Source organism: Platalea leucorodia (assembly GCF_965183815.1).
Source record: "Platalea leucorodia genome assembly, chromosome: 16".
Taxonomy (NCBI): domain Eukaryota; kingdom Metazoa; phylum Chordata; class Aves; order Pelecaniformes; family Threskiornithidae; genus Platalea; species Platalea leucorodia.
In genome coordinates, this window is record NC_138838.1 from 1,007,809 (window position 1) to 1,029,133 (window position 21,325).

A 21,325-nucleotide genomic window follows, 5' to 3' on the forward strand; every position below is an offset into this window, starting at 1 on the left:
CGCGGCAGAGCCTGCGGGACGTAGCTGCCTTTCCCCGGCACAGCTCGTTCCTGCGGGCAGAGCCGGGGCCCGGGCCAGCTCCTCACCGGGCTGCGACGGCACAGCGAAACACTACCGACAGCGCTGCGGGGTCTGGCAACCTCACTGAACCAAGCTTGAAGGAATTCAAAGGCAATTTAGCTTAAATATAAAAATAAATTTTTATTTTGTTAAAAAACGTTTAAATATTTGTTTGTGATTTTTTTTTTTTTTTTTTTTTTTAATTTAGACTTCGGCAGACACACACACTCACACGGCTCGGAGAGTAAAAAAACCTGGCAGCAAAGCACCCCTGGAAGTGGTGGGGAGCCCGCGGGCAGGGGTGCCCGTACCTCGCCCACGGCAGGGTGGGGGGCGGCTCCGGGGCGACCCCCGGCTCCGGCAGTCTCTTCCCGTAGGAGCTCCCAGGCAGGGGAAGGACCCCGCTCCTGGCTGGCTGGGAAGAGGGGAGGCAGCACCGTAGCTCCTAGGAGCTGGTAAAACCCAAAAAAGTTGGGGATGAGCTAAAAATGAAAACCAGTTTGGATTTGGGGAGGGAGAGGGGAAACCCATCCGCTCGGGCCTCCTTCCGTCAGCGGCTCCAGAGCACCCCGAGGTGGGGAGGGGGCACCAGGAGAGGGGAAGGGAGGGGAGAGACTGCCAGGGCTGGAGCCCCCCACCCCGGCTGCCTGTCTTTCAGTTCCCACGACGAAGGGACAACTCCCCCAGCGCGAGTAGCCACGCAGTGATGCTACTGTCAACACCCAATTAGCCAGGGCGCGTCCCCCGCAAAGGGACGGGCGCCCCCCCAAAAAAAAGAAACTCCAAACAGCAAATCCGGCATAACCAACATGCCGCCACGCACACGGTTCAGTTCTTCCTCCAAACTCGATTCAATGAGTGCATCGCAACGGGAGCACGAATAAAGCAAAACAGAGGGGGCTTCACACGAGCGGGGCAGGGGGAGCCGGCGGCCCAGCGGGGAGCGGCGAGGGCCGGGGGCACTGCGTGGCGGCCGGGAGAGGGGTGGAGGGACCCCCGTCCCCACCCCACGCCGCCAGCTGAGGATGCGCCGTAGCCTGGGACCTCGGCTGGAGGTCTGACGGGAGATGAAGTCACGGCGAGGGGGTCGTCACCCACGGCACCGAGACGCCCACGCCGGGCCGGCACTAAGCCTGGCTCGTGTTCTGCAGGGACGGCAACAAAGCAGAGCCCTCCGGAGGGAGCGTGTTCACCAGGCCACGGGATGAAACAACGGGGAAAGGTTTCGGGACCTGGTGAAGACGGCGTCCCTCAGCAGCCTGGAACCGCGGCCGGCAGGAACACAGCATGTCTCCAGCCGGGCTCCGAGCGGGGGGGAGGAGGGCACGGGAACAGCTAGAAGAAGCAAATGGGGAAAAATTTACACGTTATGAAACATGGCAAAATAAAGTAAGGGAGGAAACGCTGCAGATATGTACAGAGGTTCATCCAGCCTTGGCTGTGGAACTGTTCAAGTAAGAAGAGTTTGGTTTATCCCGTCCCACCCTGGTCGCCGCCACCCAGCACGGTCTCCGGCTGGCATCAGAGACGGGGGGCCCTGGCCCCATCGCCGCCGGTCCCGCCACGGGGACGGCTCTAGACCAGAGCCCCCCATGGGCGCGCAGGGGCTCCTTGCGCAGGCCGGCGGAGAGGGCCCAGCGGCACCGGAGGTTATTTTTTGCGGGTGTGCTGTCTCCGTGCCTGCAGTCGCTGGCGAGCGCCCGTCTTGGATCCCGCCCCGATGGAAAAGGCAGGGGTGGACGAACCTGGAAGCAGAAAGGTTGCTCAGGTCTCGGAGCTGGCACGGGGGGTAGCGTAATCCCCGTCCTGGGGGGAATGGGAGGTTTTGCATCCCCCGAAGCCCAGCAGGTACCACCCGAGCCGGCTCCCAGAGCACAGCCTGGCCCTTCCGCCGTCCCCAGCCCGAGGGGACAACGTGACCCCTCAGCTCCCCAAGGCCAAAACACCACCTCCTTCCTTACCGAAGGAAGCGCCGACTCCTCCGAAGCCCGAGGCAGGAGTGCTGGGCGTCCCGAAGGAAAGGCTACTGCTTCCACTCCCCACTGCTCCCGGGATGGGCGTGCTTTGCCCGAAGGTGGGCGCAGGAGTTCCTGCAAAGCAACACTGCTATGAGCCGGGGTCGGGAAAGGAAGAAGAGCCTGGCCTTTGGGAGCCGGCACAGATCTCCCTCTAGGGAGAGAAGCACCACAGTCCCCCGGGACCACCCTCTTCACCCGAGAAGCCCTTTTAATGCAAGAAGTTGTGCTCTCCTGGTAATCCCTGGGCTCTCCTGCCAGCAGGGCAGCACAGGAGGATTTGTAGGCCAGGGAGGAACAAAGGCCTCTGTCTTCCTAGATCAAGTAGCTGCTCAGCATGCGGGTTTCAGCTCTGTGGGAGGCGAGATGGCCCAGCGAGGGTGCAAAGTGGTAGGCAAAAGCTCAGGGAGCAAGAAAGAAGCGATTGCAATCGCTGGCTGGCAGAGTTTCTACTCACCAAGAAGTTCCAGATTGCTTTTAAGCACTGGCAAGACCTTGGCTTCTGCAGCGTGCCTGGCTGGGCTCGGCACTCATGCGGAGCCAGGGAGCTGGTGCGTTCAGAGGGGCCAAGGAGCAGAATTTAAGGATTCCCCTCCGCCACTGAGGGCTGGGGACCCGGACAGCGAGTGACGGAAGCGCCTTCCCTTCGCATGGCAAAGCTCCGCACAGCACAAGCGCCAGCCCCTCTAAGGCTTCTGAGCTGGGGAGCTCAGCAAGGTCCGGCAGGAAAGCTGCTGCCTACATCTAGCCCTGCCCTTCACCCCCCGAGAAGGCCCGTCCGCCCCGACTCACCTCCGAACGCGGGCTTGTTGGGCGTGCTGGGCACGGTGAAGGCGAAGGGCGTGCTCTGATTCTGCGCACCCAGCGCGCTCTGCGTCAGGGAAGAGCCGAACGGCGTGGCCGTCGCAGCTGCCCCACTCTGCCCTGCCCCGAAGCTGAATGCCACGGCGGGAGAGCCACTGCTCAGGGCGGGCGTGCCGATCCCGAAGGCGCTGGCGGAGGGGCCCGGCTGCGCGGTCGCCCCAAAGGTGAAAGGAGAAGGGGTGGTGCCGAAGACGGCGGTGCCAGTGCTGCTGCTCGTGGTCTGGGTGGTGGAACCGAAGTTGGCAGTGGTGGAGGTGGCCGTCCCGAAAGAGAAGACCGATGTGGTGGTCCCAAACACTGCCTGGGTGCTGCTGGTGCCAAAGGAGCCCTGGGCGCTGGTTGTGCCAAAGGCTGGCTGAGCACTGCTGCCGAATGCCGGCTGAGCAGCGGACTGGGCTGTGGGAGCTCCAAAACTGAACGGGGGGCCAAAGCTGACGGGGCCAGCAGCGGGTTTGCTGGCGGGCGGCTGGCTCTCCGCAGCACCGGCGCTGAAGGCGGGCTGACTGGCTGCGCTGGGATACGGCGGCGGTGGCTTCGCGCTTGTGCTGAAGGAACTGCCAAAAGCTGAAACAGAGGAGCCAAACGTCAACGCTGCTTGGCTTGTGGTGGCTGGGGTAGAGGAGGTCAGTGTGGTGCTCCCAAATATGCTAAAGCCCACAGTGGTGGTAGGAGCCGTCGAGTTTGAAGGTGCTTGGCCAAAGGCAGGGCCTCCTGGGACACTGGTGGTGGCAGTGACTGTGGCTGGAGGTGGCTTTCCGAACTGGAACACGGGCCCTGGGGCGGCAAAGCTGGCTTCTGTGCTGGGAGCTGAGCTGGCCGGGCCCCCGAACAGGAAGGGCTGCGACGTGCTGGTGGATGTGGCAGCGGTGACGGTCAGGCTGGCAGTGGGGCCAGTGGAGGCGGGCGGGTTGAGTCCAAAGCTGAACACTGGTTTAATGGTGGCATCTGTGGAAGAACTCTGCGTGGTGGCAGTCGTAGCTGCTGTGGTGAAGATGACATTAGGGAGACCTGCGAATCCTGCCAGGGTCGTTGTGGAGGCTGCTGGCAGATCTGCGGCCGAGGCCGGCTGTGACGTTGGTTTGAAGGCGAAAGGAGAGGCCTTCTCTGGAGATGAAGCTGCGGTGACGCTGCCGAAGATAGGCTTGAACATGGTGGTGGTGGAGGATGTTGAGGAAGGGCCTGAGCTCGCAGGCACGGTGACTGTGGTGGAGACAACAGCCGTACAGGGTGCTGCGCTCTCGCTTTTCGGCAAAGCGCCAAAGATGGGTTTGAAGACAGGGGTCGTGGTGGGCGCAGCAGCAGTCGTGGTGGACGCAGCAGCGGCCGCGGTCGTTGCCGGCTGGCAGGTAGGGGTGTTCGGCATCCCGAAAAGGATGCTTGGCTTTGGGAAGGAGGGAGGCTTGCTGGGGGTCTGGCCCAGCTCCGTGAACGCAGGAGGTGCCAGGCTGCTGGGGGCCTGCACCCCCAAAGCAGCGGGGGCAGCAGGGGCAGGCGTGCTCAACACAGGCACAGGCTTGGTGTCAGCAGAGGTGGCGGGCAGAGAACTCGACTCCAGCGATACAGCAGGAGCGGGCGGCTGCGCAGCTGATGAAGGCGGCTGGAACGTTACCACAGCTCCAGTGGAGGCTGGAAAGGGGGAGAGAGCTTAGTTATGGACAGGGGGTCACCTACAGACAGCTCACCCTCCTGCCAGGCACCCACCCTGCTGCTGCGAAGGCTCCCGGAGCAGCACCTGTCCGTACCAGCCAGACCCAGCCCTCCGCAGCCTCCAACGGGACCACGGGCTCAGTTTCCCCAAACTTGCCCCCCCCAGACCTGCCGGCCAGCTCCGCTGCCAGCAGAGCATTTGAACAAGGAGTTTTGCCACCTGCCTCCCACAGAGGCAACGCAGAGCTCCCACTGCGCCTGCCTTGCTCTGCCAAAGTCCCACTCTGCCGACCCTCCTCCTCCTCCTCACCTGCTGGCGCAGGTGCAGCCTGGCTGCTCTGCATCTTCTTCAGGCTGTCCAGGAGCGAGTTGGTGCTGGCCGGGGCAGGAGCTGTCGAGGTAGGTGCAGGCCCTGGGGAGGTCACGGCGAATGCCAGCGGCCTGGACACAGGCGTAGTCTCTGCAGTGGTGCTGGGGACTGCATCTACTGGGAAGGAGCAAGAAATCAGGACCTGCAACTCGCTGTAGGGGAACTACCCCGTAGCACAGCTTCCCCAGCAGGTAAGGAAACTGCACGAACATCCCACGGCTCCAGCCCTGGGGAACCCCACCCATCACCCTGGGGACTCTGGGCATGAGCTCTCCCGAGTCTGAAGACACTAAGAGCACCCCCAGACCCGAGGACCAGGTAGGACTGGCCCAGGAGCTTCCCCAGCCTGCGCTACGCAGACACCCCACTGCCCTGCCAGCCCTGGCCCTGGGTTTCTACCCCTTGCCGTCCCCTCCGCGTTCCCGGTCTGCCCTTACCAGCCTTATCCTCCAAGACTTTGTTGAACCACTGCAACGCTGCCTTCTTCTCCGCGTCCAGGTCCTCCGACGTGATGGAGTAGCCCAGCTGAGGCGGCGGGGGCTGCCAAGAGAGAGCAGCAGCTTAGCTCCTTCTCAGGGAAGCCGGCAGAGCCTCTCTGAACGTGTGGTGAAGGTTGGCCGTCGCAAGACCCGTGAAGCAGGTGGTTCTGCCACAGCACGCTACCGCGGAGCTCCGTTCCCCATTCATTTTGGCCCCCGGCTTGGCGCTGAGGGCACGGCAGGCCTTCCCCAGGCCATTACCTGGTCCGGCAGCAGGCAGCACAATCACGCACAGCCCACCAGACACTGGGGCTGGGGATAGCGTCACTTCCCACTCGGCCAAGGACGGGGCCTCCTTCCTGAGGGCAGGCAGGTCAGTCTCCCCCCAGCCCTGCAGAAATTGCAGTGAGCACATTCTATCGCCAGAGGAGGGCAAAAGGGGCTGCGAGACAGCGACGTACCAGCGCCAGCTGGTCCCCCCGGCGAGACGACAGCAACTGGATCTTTCGCTTGCGCTTCCCGCTGCTCCCCGACATGGACGGCGGGCTCAGGGAATTCTGCTTCTTCCGCACCGGCGTCTCCGCTGCTACAGAAGGAGACAAGTCAGGACCAGCTCTAGGCAGAGGAGGCGTTTGGCTTGTACCAACGGGGTTGTCCTTTCTGACTCCTCTCTGGATAACCCATCGCAGGGGGCAGAGGCAGGGCTTTAAGCCAAGGACAAGGCTGCGATGCCCTGGAAGAGCAGCTGGCCCCAACACACCTCGGGGCAGCCTGTTACAAGAGCCTTCTGGGGCTCTGCAGGGCAGCAGCCCCTTCCCACCTCCACAGACGGTCCTTGCACGCTGCCTACCCGAACCACAAACCATGCAAACTGCGCGAGCCACATCTAGCGCTGTGCCACGGGACCCTATCTGCAACGGGCACAACGGTTTTCCTCTCTGTTTTAGCTGAGGAAGCGTTGGAATAAGCTCAGCCTAGAATTTGATCAGGGTGCTGTTTGTACCACAGCAGATCTTGCCCCACGGCTGACACCTCGACCCATGCTGGCTTGGGGGCTGCTGTTCCCCCTTGCAAGCCAGCTCCCAGGCACCTGCTAAGCACACCTACGCCGTCAGCACCCCTTGCTTATCACCTGGAAATCCCTTCAGGGCAGTTGCTGAGGCCAGCAGAAGCGCCACTGCCTTGGGACCAGCACGTTCCTAGTCTCCAAGTGACGTCTTAAGCCAATCCCACCTGCAGACCTCAGCCACCTCCTGTCCCACTGCTTGCTTGCACCGGTGGCCCATCCAACCCGGGCACAGAGGTGGGGCCCACCTACGCTCACCTTTCTCTGTCTGCAGCTCCTTGTCCGATTTCACCGGAGTCGAAGTGTTGGAGCGATGCGACTCCTCTTCCCTGCGCAGGGGAGAGAAAGCCAGTTAGGGTCAACCCCAGGCTTGGCCCCATCCCCAGGGAGCAGGATGAGACCGAACATGAGCCCAAGCGCTAAGAACTCCCACCGACATCCCTCGTGCGTTTCTTTGCCTCCGCCAAACAACAGACCTCAGGACAACAGCCTTGCGCTCACCAGCTCCAGGCAGAGGAGCTGCTCCCCTCCCTGGGACCCCAGCTCGGTCGGGCTGCCGAGCCTGCGCACCCTCCGCAGGACAAGTCAGCCTCAGGGCAGCAGCCGGGGGTCCTGGATGGGTGCTGCTGCCCCTCGCAGGTCCCTGGCTTGCACCCACCCTGTCACCAGGGCGGGCGGTTGTGTCGGTTTTAGTTCTGACATAAAGAACTTCTCTGAGCCGGGAGAGAAGAGAACAAGGGCCTGTGCTCCGAGGCAGGCGCTAAACCACAACCCTGCAGTAGCTCCTCTGAAATGATTTTGAGGAGATGGCAAAAACTGGGGCCTGTCTCTTCCCAGCGTTGCGGCAACCAGCAACCGAGGCCACACCAACGCCACAAGGCAACGTCGCCTCTGCGGCAACCTGAGCCCTTAAATCTCTAACCCGGCCTGGGAGCAGGGCAGGGATGGTGCAGCTCAGCACTGCTGCCGGGACCGCAGTATAACAAAGCGGCAGGGATGCCAATCGACACAACAAAGGGGTTTCCACACTGGGGGGTGACCCAGCAGCCATGTCTCAAAGGGGCCTGGACTGTCCTGACTCCGGTGGAGAGCGGGACTCGGGCACCAGGATGGCTGGGAAGGTGACTGCTCTCCTCCCGGCTGGCATCGACGAGCGGGCGCTCGCCGAACGAGCAGCTGGTTACCTGGCTTTCTTGAGAGGCCACTCCGGCGTCTGGGAGCGGGAGGACGCCGGGCTGGACAGTGGGGACATGCTCACACCACTTCTCTTCAACAGCTGGAATGCAGAGAAAGACCAGCAGTAACTCAGTACAGGGGCTAACAGGGAGCACAGCCTCCCATCCTCCTCCTCGCCTGCAGATTAAATCCCATCTCCCAGGGCTGTGGCTAACAAGTCCAGAGCCTCCCTTGCTTCACCACCGCTTAACTCCCCTCCGCATTCCCTGGAGGGCAAAGTCTGGCCTCCCCAAACTGAATCTGCTCTGGGAGCAAGCAGCCTGCATGCTCGTTACAGCCTGGCCAGGAGGGCAGGGAGGGAGGACGCTGCTGGCCAGATGCCGGCTCTTGCCTTCGTGCGGCACAGGCAGAGGCTGCCCTGCTGCCTCAGACGCCCTCACGCGCGTGGGGCTGCTCTGGCAGGAGCTGGCCACCTCCTCACCAGGAGCTCGGAGCGGACAGATCCCACCTCAAGGATTTTAGACTCACCCCAGCCAGAGGAAACCTTTCCCTACCAATATATTCTGGAGGAAACCTTTCCCCCCCCAGACTGCAGAGCTCCACGAGCCATGGCTACGTCCCACTGTCACATCTGCAAGCCTGACCCAGGAGATAAGCAGTGTTTTATTAGAGCTCAGCAGCTGCTGAGGGGACCTGGGTCAAAGTGGGAGCGCATGGCTCCAATACTTGCTGACTCCAGCTGAAAAAGTGGCAGCGCAGCAAAGTGATTTTTTTTTTTTGTTCCTTTCACCTGGATCTGTCCACCCTAGTAGGCTGGCCAAGGCTGGGGGGGGGGAAGCCTCTTTCTTGCTTCAGTGTAAAACAAGCACTGCAGCAGGACAGCTCAGCCTGGGGGCTCCCCCAGTAGCATGCACCGAAGGACAAGTAACATCGCTGCCTGCTGCTGCCAGCCCGGCAGCCTGCCTAACCCACGAGGAGATGAAACCGCCTGGCTGAGCTGCGCCGGAGGCTCCCCGCAGCAACGCAGGCTCCCCACAGCGCCGGAGGCTCCCCACAGTGCTGGAGGCTCCCCACAGCGCGCGCTGGAGGCACCCAGCGACACCGCTCTCTTCTTGTGAGCCCAGGGTTTGAGTTACGCAGGGCCATCCCAGAGGAGGGTCGAACCGCTCTGCGCTGGGCTCCGGCGCTGCCTTTGGCAGGGTGTTTCCTACCTGGGAGAGGCCCCGGCTGGAGCTGTAGGAGCTGGCGATGGCGTTGCGGATGGAGCCGGGGATCCCGCCAGCGTACGTATTGTTGAGGGAGCTCAGGGAAGAGGTGCGTGACCTCTTGTTTGAGCAGTCATCCGGGCAGTGCGAGACAAGGCCCCGCTTCAGAGAGCCAGGCCTAGAGGAGGTTAAAGAAGATTTTATGAGCTCCCCACTGCTCTGCCCACAGGTCCTTTAAATGCAGGGCGGGTGGAGGAAAGCAACCCTGCTCCTTCTCACAGCGCAAGGCCTGGAAAGAGGCCTCAGCAGCAGCAGAGCCCTTACAGCCACCGGCCTGCGCTCAGGGTGACAGACCGAAGGCATGGCCACGGCCTCTCTTGCTCTCCCCCAAAGCTGAGCTCCGCAAACGAAAGCCAAGCACCTTTCCCAGAGCCCGCAGGCTTTCGGACCCCCCTCCCAGCTCACAGCAGTTGCTTTTGGCCCGATGGGCACTTACTTGGGTATGAGAGAGGCAGGGGCACCGTTGGCTACCAGCGGCTCAAACGCCGACTGCCCACTTCCACTGCTATCGTGGCGCCTGCGGGAGAGATGGCAGAAGCCTGTGGTGGTGTGGAGGCAGCAGAGGCAGGGGCTGCCCTCCCAGCCTCGGGAGAAGACCCCTTCCAGGCGGGCTTGGTGCTGAGAAAGCACAAACCTTGCTTTTTTCTTGTCACCCAATACCCAAGGACAGACATTTTCCCCATCCCCATCCTGCTGCAGGTTTTCTCTCCGCCTGGTCCTGTCCTCACTGACTCTCACCCTGAGCTGCTTCCTCCCAAGCACCAGCAGCTGCCTGCTGGGCAGAGTAGTTTTGATGTAATGAAATCTTTGCTGAAATCCATTATTCTAAGCCAAAACATTTCATAGAGTCTCAGCAGCTCATTTCTGGAACGGACCTGGGCTCCAAAACTCAGATCTCCTACCTCTCCCTAGCCAGTGCCCTGGACTGTTTGAGTCAGAAACCAAATCCCCCTTCCCACGATTCAGTGAAGATCTGAAGTCTGAAAGTCTCAAAGCAAACCCTGCTGCGAAGCAGAGCTGGAGGTGTACGATCAGCTCCGTCACTTAGCCCAAGCGCTTCCCTTGAGCTCAAGCAGGCTGAGCCCATCGCAGAGGTGATCCAGCGCTCTCCAGCTGACGCAGGCTCCTTTCTGCCCTCAAAGGTCGCAGGATTTTCTGCCTACAAGCATTGTTAATGCTTGCCAGGCTTTAATGCCATCAAAGTTGGCTTTTGTGGCAGACCTGGGTAGTGGCGTGTTAAAAAAATAGAATAAAGAAAAAAAATAAGCTGATCCTATCTGCGCACCCATCCTGTTGTCATCATGCTCAGCTCTTGCGGGGCTCAGATTCACCAAGCCAAGGCAGAGGTTCAAAGGCAGAGGGAAATCCAGCGATGGAGGAGAGGACAGCATGCCCTGCCGCAGCAGGAAGGCAGCCGGCGGCTCCCTGCAAACCGCCGCTCACCCCGCCGCGCTCGCAGGGCCGCCTCTAGCAGCAGCCCCAGCGCAGCACGCGGGGCAAAGCGCCCCGCCACTGCCCACACCGCTCCCCCGTGGTCTCTCCTACCCCTGCTCAGGCCCAGGCAGGCAGCCCCGGCCCGCGAGGGGCAGAGCGGCAGGACGCGAACGGCCTCCGTGTGCACAAGTGGGAAGGATGAAAAGCAGGAGGGGAGAACGGCGAGGCAGCGCTGTGCCCGGGCAGTTAGAAAGGCTCCGGCAGACCTTGGCACCCAGGATTTACACCTTGTCCTTCCCAGAGCACCGGCAAAGACGCTGTACCCTCATTTCTTCAAGCTCAGCGCTAGAAATCGCTGACCTTGACTAACAAAAGCAGAAGATAGTCTCTTTTGTTTACCCTTGTGTTTTTACCTCCTTTTGCTAGCTACAGCGCACAAAGGAAGCATGCAGATATTTTAAAGCGTGATGCTTCCACCTGGGGCTGTAAGACCTAGGGATCCCGTCTCTCCTGGAAGCCTGGGGCTGACAGAAGGCCAGAGACGATGAGCCCACAGCAGGTACCAGCACTTCCCACCACTTTTCCCCAAGGGATGACAGAAGCCCCTGCGATGACAGAAGCCCCTTTCCCTGCCAGGCTTCCCCAAACCACATCCCAGCCTCTCCCAACCCCAGCGACGCAGGGGAACACACTTGACCCATGAGCTTGCCCAGACAAAAACCTAAACCGCATCCCTTTGATCTCAAGGACAACTCAAAGTCTCGGAGGCCTTTCCGCCACAGCCCAGAGGGCCGGGTGATGGGGCGTGCTTCCTCGCCGCGGTTCACTTCCCACAGCGCTCTTCCAACCCAGCCTCCTGGTCACACCGGGCCCGGTGCGCTCCGGGACACGTCCCATTTGTCATCACTGAAGCGCTAGCCCCATTTACGACCTTCCCAACACACCGGCAGCGACCTGGACTGCTGCCTTATTACCTTCGCTTGTTTTCCTGATCGTTCCCAAAAGCCTGGTCCTCCTCCCCCTCCTCCTCCACCGCCCTCTTCCTGCTCTCCTTGATGGCGTTCAGCACCGTCTCCTTTGCACATGGGTCCAGGCTGCTGTTGGCGGGGAAGGCCACAGGCGAGATCAGCTGCTCCAGGCTGCGAGGCAAAGCAAAGCCTTAGGCAAGGGGGGATCCCCCCGCCACCCCAGGGAAGGGGGGTGCGGGCCCTCCCGCAAAGCCTCTCCGGGAGGTTTGGGACCTGCAACCCTCCCCGCAAGGGGCCAGGGACCGAGCGGCCGCTGCCGGCCCAGGAGCAGCGGGCTCTCCCCGGGGGAGCGTGACCGGCTGAGGGCCAGGGAACCGGTTCCCCCCTCCCCGTCCGGCCCCATCCAGCTGCAGCGGGGCCCGGTCCCCGCTCCCGTCTACTCACGCTGGGGAGCGGGCCAGGCCGGCGGCCGGCCGGGCGATCCTCACGGTGACGGGGCTGCGGAGCGGAGCGGCCCGGCGGGCCCAGGGCGCGCTCCGGGGCGAGCAGCCCTCCCAGCGGGCGGCGGGCAGGCCGAGCGGCGCGGCGCCTCGGGCCTGCGGCAGCGGGTACCGGCGGCGCGGGGCCTGCGGCGGGGCCCTGCGGGGACAGAGGGGTCAGCGCCGCCGGGGCGCGGGGCTCCCACCCCCGCTCCCGCCGCCCTCCCGCCGCCCCCGCTTACCCGAGGCCGAGGCGGCGCGGCGGGGCCTTAACGGGCCGGCCCGAGGCGGCGGCCGGGCCGCCGTTGGCGGTGGCTTTACCGGGCGGGCGCGGCGCGGGCGGGCCGGGCCGCATCGCGCACCAGGCCCCCGCCGCGCCCAGCGCCGCCGCGCCCACCAGCGCGCCCCGCAGCAGCGGCAGCAGCAGCAGCAGCAGCAGGAGGAGGAGGCAGAGGCAGCCCAGGGCCGGGGCCAGCGCCGCCGCCGCCGCCGCCGCGCCCCGCCGCCCCCAGCGCCCCGCGCCCGGGCCGGCCCCCGCCATTGCCGCCGCGCCGGGCGCAGCCGAGCAGCGCCGAGCCCAGCCGAACCCAGCCGAGCCGCGCCGAGCCCAGCCGAGCCGAGCCGAACCCAGCCGAGCCGAGCCCAGCCGAGCCCAGCCGAACCGAGCCGAGCCCAGCCGAACCCAGCCGAGCCGCGCGCCTGCCGCGGCCGACCGGCATGCACTGCGCGCGGGGGGGCGGGGCTTGCCCCGTGTTTGGGCGGGGCTTGCCCGGGGTGGGCGGGGCCAGCCCCTCCCGGCGCGGCCGTGCCTCCCGGTGTCGTCCCCCCCCATGTCCGTGTCCGTGTCCCCGCCGCGGTGTCCCCTGCCCCGTCCCAGCCCCTCTGGCCCCACCCTGGCCCCCATCCCACCCGCTGGTCCCCATCTTCATCCCCACAGCCCCTTCCCAGCCCGGGGCCCGTGGTCCCTCGGGCGTCCCCCTCCCCAGCCGCGGTGTCCCTGTCCCCAGCCCCCGTCCCCACCACGTCTCCCCCACCCGCATTCCCATTTCCCTGTCTCCGCTCCAAAACCCATGTCCTCGGTGCCATCCCAATCCCCGTGTCCCCCTCCCCAGATGTCGCCGTCCCCACCCTGTCCCCTATGGCCCCTTCCAGCCTCTGCGTCCCCCCTTGTCACCTGCGTGTCCCCACACGTCCCCATCCTGACCCCACACATGACCCAAGGCTGCAGGCACCCCTGCGCACGCAGCCCCTGTCCCCGGCCACCACCCTGCGTGGCCGCCCCTGTCCCTGGGGATGAGCCACCCCACGCGGTGCTGGGGACCGTGGGAAGGCCACTCCGGCTGGCTACGCCACCGGGTCCCTGGGGGACGTGGGTCCCCGGGGGATGGAGTGCTGCCCGCCCTGCTGCCTGCCAGCTGCCTGCACCTTCTGCAGCCCTGCCGTGCCCTGCAGAGCAAGGCCACTGTGGCAGGGACCATGCAGAACAGAGCTGCGGGGACAGGCCACGGCTGCGGGGACAGGCTGTGACAAGGCTTTCTGCAGCACAGGGGGACCAGGTGGCCCCGGCCAGGGCTGGGGGACCCTGGGTGCTGCCCAGGGCGGGATGGCACCCCGGGAGCGTGACGTCCTGCCGCAGCGTCACGCCTGGGAGGGGACCTTCCCCTGAGCATCGCCCTGTCCACGGCCCCCAGTGGCCACCCAGCAGCAGGACCCCCGTGCCGCGGCCCTGCCAGGGTGACCCTGCAGCGCAGGCGGGGAGGGCAGGGGGGTCTGCATGTCACCCCCCGGGAAGGGACCAGGGCGGTGGGGAGGCCAAAGCCCCCCCTGCTCCTCAGGGATGAGCAGGGACCAGCTCCTGGTCCCCTCCCAAGGGACGTACAGGGTGGCCCTGGGGACAGAGCTGGGAGGGGGACATCATCGCCGGGACACCACCAGGTCACCTCAGCAGCATCTCCCCAAGTTATTTTTTTGGGGGGCACCCAGCACACCCATCGGGGCAGAGCCCCAGGGTCCCCGTGGTGACACAGGTCCCCTGCCACCCACCCCGGAGCCGGCCGGGCAGGGCTGAAGGCTTTATCAAAAAATCAAAACCACACAACTTAGTAGTTATTATTATATAATGAAAAAAAAAAAAAATATCAATCAACCCAACCTGCAGTGGAGGGGCACCCCCGCTGTCCCCATCACCAGCGCCGGGGGCCGCGTGGGGGACACGCCGCCACCGCCCGGCCGAGATACAAAAAGGAGAAGGGGTTTCAGCCAAGAGCAGCGCCGCTGTCCCCAAGCCCCTGCCACCACCGCGACCCCCTCGCTGCCCCCCGGCCCTGACCCGGCCTGGAGGCCTGAGGTAGTTGGGGGTACCCCGCGCAGGCGAGACCCCCCCCCTCAAAAGAGCGGGGAGGGTTTTGGGGCTCCCTGTGTCCTGCAGAAAAGGGATGGTTGGTATTGCAGCCAGAGGGGAGCCAGCGCGGGCGAGGGTCTGGCTGCGGCGGGGCATGGGGCGGCAGTGGGAGCACCAGGGGGGAAGCCCCGAGGTCCCTGAGGGGTCCCGGGCAGGCTGGGGGCATGGAGCGGGTGTGTTGGCAACAGGGCTGGCTGGGGGACGCGGGGACACCGGGTCCCTGCACGGTGGATGGTTGCGCTCTCCTGCGCGTAGGGGGTGGCAACCCCGAGGCCGTGGTGATGGCCTGGCCGGGCAGGGGACGCAGGCGGGTCCCACTGCTCCGAGCGCCAGCCGAGGGCTGAGGTGGGAAAGCACGGGGTGACAGCCCAGCCACCCCTTCCTAAAGGGAGAAAGGCCAAATCCTGCACCCCCAGCACCCCGAGGGGGCTGGTCTGGCTGTCTCTCCCCGCCGTGGATGTGGCAGCTGCCTGAAGGCAGGGTGCAGGCAGTGATGCTGCCAGGCCGGGAGGGACACCCTGGCCCTGCAAGGGGCACCAGCAGGACCATGGGGGTGGCCGCGGGGGACGAGGACAGCGCTGCGCAGTCTGCCGCCGCTGCCCCCACTGCAGTGAGGCGAGCTGGGGGTCCCGGAGCTGGCAGACACGCCCCTGCCCTCCGAGGCCCCTGCTCCAAGGCACAAAGGTTCCCCGGCCGGTGCCAGCCCCACAGCCGCCCCTGCCCGCGGCAACGCTGGCACCGATCCCCCATGCACCAAAGAAGGGGGCAAAGACGCGGGTGGCACTGGCCCAGAGCGAAGGGTCACGGGGAGCTGCTTGCTCTGGCTTCGGGGTGCTCCAGTTTTGGGGCGCCCCGGCTGCCCCCAAACCCTCTGTGCTGCTGCCCTAAAGCCACCCCCCGTCCCCAGGAGCTGGTGGCTTGTGCGGTGGCATCGCGACTGCCCAAACCCGCGCCCAGCACCTTGCGGAGGGTTTATTGCTGGCATGAACACAGTGATCTGTCAGGGCAGGGCAGCCCAGCTCCGGGGGGCGGGGGGAAGCATTTTGGGGACCCGGCTTGGGGGGCAGGAGCTCACAGCAGCACCCCTCCCGCTGCCCGCTCCCTCCTCACCGCCGGCCGCTCCCGGCGCTGCTGCCGGCACCCTGGTCTCACCGGCCGCATTGTCCCACGGGAACACTCCCCGCCACCCTGCAGCAGCCAAAGGCACTCGGTGCCCCCGCCGGAGGGGGGAGCACACCTAGCACCAAGCCCAGCAGCACCCCAAAAGCTGGCTCCTGACCCGGCAGCACCCCCGGGGCCCTTAGCACCGCGGCAGGCTCCTTCGCAGGGAGGGGGGATGTTTGCGCTGAGCCAGGGACCGGGTTAAGGCTGGAGAAGCAGCGAGAGACGAAAGAAACCCGACCGCTCTCACTCAGCCAGAGCCGGCTCAAAGAGTTCTGAAAAATCTGTGCAAAAACAAAACTAAAGGGTTAAAGACCCCCCCCGAGACCCCCCCCCCCAACCCCAAGCAGCTCTAATAAATACATGTGCGGTTTGCGGCTGGCGTCAGGCCGGCAAGCCCTCGCTGCCGGCCCCGGGGTCTTGCCAGGTGGCTCTCGGTGCTCCGGCGCTGGAGGCGGCTCTTGGCGGGGGGGACGCGGAGGACGTGTGCTTCGGGGTGGCTTCTGCACCAGTTTATTGTGGATCTTCCCAAAAGGCTGCGCCGGGCTGGGTCCCAGCCCGCCGTCGGGGTGTCCCCTGCGGGCTGCTTCTGCTGCGGGTGTTACTCTGCAGCTGGCGAGAGGGGAGAGGGTAAGGGGGTGCGGAGCGACGCGGTGCCCCCAGCATCCCTCCATCCCATCCCCTTGGGACCCCAGGGCTTTGCAGGGCGGCAGAGCCCCAGCAGCACCCCAGCACCCTGCCCAGGGGCGATGTGGGTCCCACAGGCTCTTGCACAGGTCAGGGTCCCTGTGGCTTTGCCCATGTGTGCCAACTACTCCTGGGCTCCGCTTGTGCCAGCCGGAGTGAAACCCATGCCCGCTTGCTGCCTGGACTGCAGGCAGGGCTTCCCCATCCTTCCCGGAGCAGCTTCCCAGGTGGAGCAGGACTGGGATCCACTCACCGTCCTCCTCCCAGCCCTCCGCCACTCCTGCCAGCTCGTAGTGCTTCTTGCGCAGCTCCCCCAGCTTCTGCCGCTCCTTCTGCAGCTGGTTTTCCAGCTCCAGCACCCGCACCTGAAGGACATCGAGCACCCCATGGCCACCCTGCGCCCCGGCACAGCACCGGGTGCTCCAGCTGCCACGGAGCCGTGTGGGGCTGGGCACCCCCCTTTCACACCCGTTATCTCCCCGATACCAAGCCCAAAGACCACCGAGGTACATCCCATGAGTGCTCCGATGGCAAACGGTCCCGGGGAGGGGAGCGAGCTCAGGTGGGCACTGCCTGTGCAGGCAGGGGAAGGCAGAGTGACCTGCGTGGGCATGCTGGGAAGGGGAATTCCCCGGGGATGCCCCATGCGAGGTGGAGGTGGGCACTGTGGGGCAGCCCGGGGGCACCCAGGAGCAGGGTGTTGTGCCTTTGGGTGTTGTGCCATGATGGGCACGGCGTCAGGGAAGGCTCGAGGACCAACTGCACGTGGCTCCTGGGCAAACCTGGCCATTGCCTTCACGCCTTGGGCTCTCCCTGCGAGCTGGAGGTGCCTGGGACCAGGCAGCCGGGCAGGGTGCCTGCACCCACCGCATTTGGTGCCCTCACCCACCTCTCCTCCAGCCTGGGCGGCCTCTCGTTAGCCCAAACGAGGCACCAGCAGGTGTGTTTCCGAAAGCATGGGGAACCTCCTACCTGTGAGTCCATCTCCTGACGCTTGATCTGGGTGAGTGTCATGCTGGAGAAGTCCATGCTGTCTGTGGAGAAAGACACCACCGCCACCTCTCGAACTCCGCTCCCCAGCTCGGACCCCCCCGGCAGCTCCCATGCCGCTGGCAGGGTCTGCTGCCACGGGACACGTGGGCAGCGAGGGGCAGCCGCAGGCAGAGACCACCGGGGCATGGCCAACCGAAGATGGTGAGCACGAAAAGCAGAGGTTTTGGGGCAGGTCTATGCTTCTGCAGCCCCACGCTTACCTTTCTCCTCCACCTGCGACTTCCCGGCCTTGGTGGAGGCCACCACGCTGGCCGTGGCCTGGTTGACACCCCGGGAGGCTTGTTGGAGCTTGCAAAGGTTGGCGCTGTCTTTGTCTGCCTTCACCTGCCGGGGCAGTGAGGAGGGGTCTGCGTACGCCCCGCCGGGGGAGCAGGAGACCAGCCCCAAGGTTTTGGGTGACCACGTAGTGCCCCAGGGTTACCCCAAACCACGGCCAGGGGAGCAGCCTCACTGCTGCCCGCTCGAGGGTGGGCATCTCCCAGAGCCCAGTGCAGGCAGCGGTGGGGGGAGCTGCCGGGCGATGCGGGCAGCGGTGCGGGAGCATCCCGGGGCGCCGGGCTCCTACCTTGGAGGCTGCCACCAGCTGAGCGGTGCTGGCCGCGATCTCCCGGGAACAGACCATTAGCTCCTCGAACGTCCCCTTGCCTTGCACCACCAGGTCGGCAGCATCGCTGCGGGGGGGGCAGAGAGGGGCTGGAGCAGCCTCCCGCCACCTCCATCCCCTCCCTGTGGGGACAGCAGGACCCTGCCATCCTCTCCCCGCTCCAGTGGCACTTACACCATGACGGTGGCACCCCAGCCCACGGCCTTGGAGGCGGAGATGAGACCCTCGGTCCAGCGGGAATTCTTGGCGTAAAACTCCTTGGGGGACGCTGCGCCCTGCCGTCGGGAAAGGCACAGTCACGCGTTGGGGACAGGGGGGTGGCAGGGCCCCCAAACCCCTGCTCTCGGGGGAAGGGAGTAAGTCAGGGTTTCATTTAGGATGTGTGTGGGAGCTGGGGAGACACCGAGCCCGGGAGGTGACGGGGTCCCCTGCGTCGGAAGGGAGATCAGGGACCTCCGTGACACCCCGGGGACCACGGCCAGGGTGAGAGCCCAGGGCTGGGGCAGGAGCTCCGGGCAGCCAGTGCTGATGCCCCAACGAGCCAAGGCTTGGAGCAACACGTCCCCGGCAAGCGCGCGCTGACCCCCCGCTGGCCAAGCACCTGCTGCCCTGTGCCCTGCCTGCACTCCTGCCTGCACCCCTGCCCCCAGCTCACCCGTCCGCTCTCCACGATCTCTCTCTGGAGGTCCTTGGAGGCCAGGACCAGGACGTGGATGGCCTGCATGAGGCCCGTGCAGGAGCCCAGGATCCTGCGAGACAAACCCCACTGAGCCCCACTTGTGGGGCAGAGAGACCGCAGAGCCGTGGGGCAGCCGCTCTGCCTGCGGCACTGGGCCCCATCCTGCCTGCCCGGCTCTCTCCAGCACCCTGGCCACCGCTCACCTCTCGTTCACTTCCAGTTTGACCCCAGTGTCACCAGCCCGTGCCTTGCTCAGCATCTCCTGGTAGAGGGGAGAGAGGCCGCGCTGAGCTCTGCGCGCCATCCTGGCCTCGTGCCGGTGGTCCCGGCAGGCGCGGCACCCATGGGTGCCTCGCGGCATGCGGTGACCCTCACCTCGATGCGGGCGGATGCCGTTTCGATGGCTGCTGCCGTCGCTGCCATCTCCTTGTCCACCAGGTCACCCAGCTCCTCCTGCTTGACGTCCAGCCCTCTGGGCCGCAGCTCCTGGGGACGGGATGGGATGAAAGGGACTGCCCAGGGGCGGCACAGCCCCTCTGGTGGCGCCCGCCACAGCCTGACCCCGTCCCACCAGCCTTCCTGGGGCACCCACCTCCCCGATGGCGCTGATCCGGCCCAGGCAGGTTGTCACCGGGCTGCAGTCAGCTCCTTCCACCGTCCCCGGGTCTTGCAGGGCGCTGAGGTAGCTCACAGCCTCGCTGCCGCACTGCTTGCACATCTCCAGCAGACCTGCGTGGGCAGCACGAGAGGCTGAGGGTGCTGCGCGTGGGGACAGAGGCACCCGGCCCCTGCCTGCCGCAGCCTCCTGCGCACCCCAGCCCCTGCCTGCCCCAGCATCCTGCCCGTGCTCGCCCCTGCCCACCCTGGCCCCTGCCCGCCCCAGAATCCTGCTCACTTCAGCATCCTACTTGCCCCAGCGTCCTGCCCACCCGGTCCCCTGCCTGCCGTGGCTCCTGCCCACCCCAGCATCCTGCCCACCCATTCCCCTGCCCACGCCAGCATCCTGCCCACCCGGTCCCCTGCCTGCCCCAGCCCCTGCCTGCCCCGTCGGGCAGCACTCACGGTCGGCGGGCTCCATGGGGGCCACGTGGGAGGTAGCGCTGCCCTGCAGGAGGGTGTCGCTGACGAGGTGGGCGAAGAGGGCCAGGCAGGGCAGAAGGGAGCCAACGGCTGCGGTGGGAGAGCGGGCACATGCCTCAGCCCCGGCAGGCGCTGCCCCCCCGGCCCACGAGAGCCGGAGCTGCCCCTTTCCCCCAGCCCAGCCCCTGCCCAGGGCTGCTGGCTCTCACCTGCACGATTGGAAAGGTATTTGCTGTGTGCATCCCGCAGCCGCTCCACGCACTCGGAGGCTGCCAGCGTCCTGGACAGGAGGCAATCTGCAGGCAGACAGCAGGCAGGACTCAAACGCGGGGCATCCCTGTGTGCGGCACAGCTGCTCGCCGCCGCTGGCACAGAGGACAGCAGGGAGGGGGACTTTGCGCGGCGGTGGGTTGGGATAACGCCAGGTTTGGTGAGCACCAGGGAACTTGCCTGCCGAGCCGGTGCAGCCGATGTGAGCGGGATCCTCCAGGCGACCAAGGGCATCCTGCACCATCCGCTCCGCCTCCCGCGCAGTGCCCTGCAGCAGGGCAAACTGCTCCTCGGCCAGGCGCTGCTGCAGCGCCTGCTCCCCGCTCTCCTGCCGAACCAGCGCGGGTGTCAGGGCGCCCGCCGCGCCGGCTGCGAATCACGCCCGCGCCCCACCGCTGCCTCCAGTGCTGCCGAATCCCCAGAGAGTGGCAGGGAGGGCGATACCGAGATGTCCCGTGCCCCGTGACCCCGGGGTACCTTGTCCCTCAGCTGGGTCTGCAACGTCTCCAGCTCCATCTTGCTGCTCTCCTGCTCGCGGCTGAGCGTGTCCTGCAGCTGCTGCAGCTCGGCCCGCAGAGCGGCCATCTCCTCTCCGTGCAGCTCCGCTGCCCGGCTCAGGCTGTCCCTCTCCTGCTCCAGGCTGGCGATCCGGGTGCTCTGCTCCGCTCCTGCCTGGGTGAGCACAAAACACCGGTCGGGGCTGTACTTGAGGGTGAACCCTCCAGTTTGGGGACTTGTTCATGGGCCAGGTTCGGGCCACCCCGACTGTCCCTGCTTGGTGCATCACAGCCCATGCAGGTCTAAGCCCTGCATCACCTGGTGCCTGGCAGCACCCTTGCAGCACTGACGGCCTCGCCTGGGGCCAGCCGAGGCTCCTGGGGGAGCCCTTTCGCTTTTATAATTGAAAATTCACTTTTGTTATGACTGTCAGCATCCTGATGGAGGACCAGGGGCTACCGGCCCCGGAGCCAGCTCTGCCCCATCCCCACCCTGCTGCAGCGTGTCTGCCCACCCCGGGGACGGGCAGCTCCATTTTCCTGCCAGCTTCTGCCTTCTACAATGAGCCTGGAAACCCCTGCTGTCCTCCACAGCTTCGCAGGCATGAAATACCCTCTGGCATGGCAGCAAGCCCATGCAAAGCCTTGCAATGTGATGGCACGCTCCCTGCCTGGGTTTTACAGCAGGCAGAGCCGCCCTACCTGACCCTGCTCTTGCACCCAGGAGCGTTAACCCCCCCGGTATGACCATCACACCCATCTAGATGTGGGGAGGAAGGAGACAGGGAGTTGGTTATTAGGCCAATGCTGGGTAACACCTCCTCGATTGGTAACACCTCGCCCAAGCACCGCGACAGCGGGCAGACCTCCCCTTCGCCTGGGCTGCCCGTCCCGGGGCGGTGGTGGGGTTGGCGGGGGCCACCCATGGGCTCTCACCTGTGTGCTGGACTCCAGGGTGCCCTGGAGGACCTGCAGCTCCTGCCTGCTGGCTGCCAGCTCCCGCTTCAGCGTGTCCAGCACCTCTGCCTGCTCCTGAGACTGCGGGCAAGAAGAGAGGTTGCCGGCACCCG

General features: G+C 65.3%; 2 protein-coding genes across 8 annotated transcripts in view; both read right to left on the reverse strand.

Annotated features, from left to right (window-relative positions):
• Positions 1 to 239: 239 nt before the first annotated feature.
• Positions 240 to 12,178, reverse strand: POM121 (POM121 transmembrane nucleoporin; the record flags this gene model as incomplete). Its single annotated transcript, XM_082328106.1, has 13 exons — positions 240 to 1,805; positions 2,022 to 2,150; positions 2,868 to 4,565; positions 4,897 to 5,073; positions 5,394 to 5,496; positions 5,897 to 6,021; positions 6,760 to 6,830; positions 7,686 to 7,777; positions 8,889 to 9,060; positions 9,379 to 9,459; positions 11,351 to 11,515; positions 11,789 to 11,983; positions 12,066 to 12,178. The coding sequence occupies 13 exons, from the start codon at positions 12,176 to 12,178 to the stop codon at positions 1,711 to 1,713; spliced, it is 3,216 nt and encodes a 1,071-aa protein (XP_082184232.1). The 3' UTR covers positions 240 to 1,710.
• Positions 12,179 to 15,790: 3,612 nt separating this feature from the next.
• The window catches only part of HIP1 (huntingtin interacting protein 1), a 49,391-nt gene continuing 43,856 nt past the window's right edge, over positions 15,791 to 21,325 (reverse strand). For 6 of the 7 annotated variants that reach the window (XM_082328269.1, XM_082328272.1, XM_082328273.1 and 3 more), the window contains 15 exons: positions 21,192 to 21,293; positions 20,236 to 20,430; positions 19,939 to 20,086; positions 19,698 to 19,784; positions 19,471 to 19,578; positions 19,001 to 19,137; positions 18,784 to 18,894; positions 18,612 to 18,670; positions 18,385 to 18,478; positions 17,904 to 18,004; positions 17,691 to 17,796; positions 17,326 to 17,449; positions 17,045 to 17,106; positions 16,326 to 16,437; positions 15,791 to 15,997 (listed from right to left, as the gene is read on the reverse strand). In XM_082328269.1, coding sequence (XP_082184395.1) covers positions 15,987 to 15,997; positions 16,326 to 16,437; positions 17,045 to 17,106; positions 17,326 to 17,449; positions 17,691 to 17,796; positions 17,904 to 18,004; positions 18,385 to 18,478; positions 18,612 to 18,670; positions 18,784 to 18,894; positions 19,001 to 19,137; positions 19,471 to 19,578; positions 19,698 to 19,784; positions 19,939 to 20,086; positions 20,236 to 20,430; positions 21,192 to 21,293 — 1,557 coding nt within the window. In that variant the 3' untranslated portion in view covers positions 15,791 to 15,986. The remainder of the gene's footprint in view (positions 15,998 to 16,325; positions 16,438 to 17,044; positions 17,107 to 17,325; positions 17,450 to 17,690; positions 17,797 to 17,903; positions 18,005 to 18,384; positions 18,479 to 18,611; positions 18,671 to 18,783; positions 18,895 to 19,000; positions 19,138 to 19,470; positions 19,579 to 19,697; positions 19,785 to 19,938; positions 20,087 to 20,235; positions 20,431 to 21,191; positions 21,294 to 21,325) is intronic. The other variant, XM_082328270.1, reaches the window with a different exon arrangement.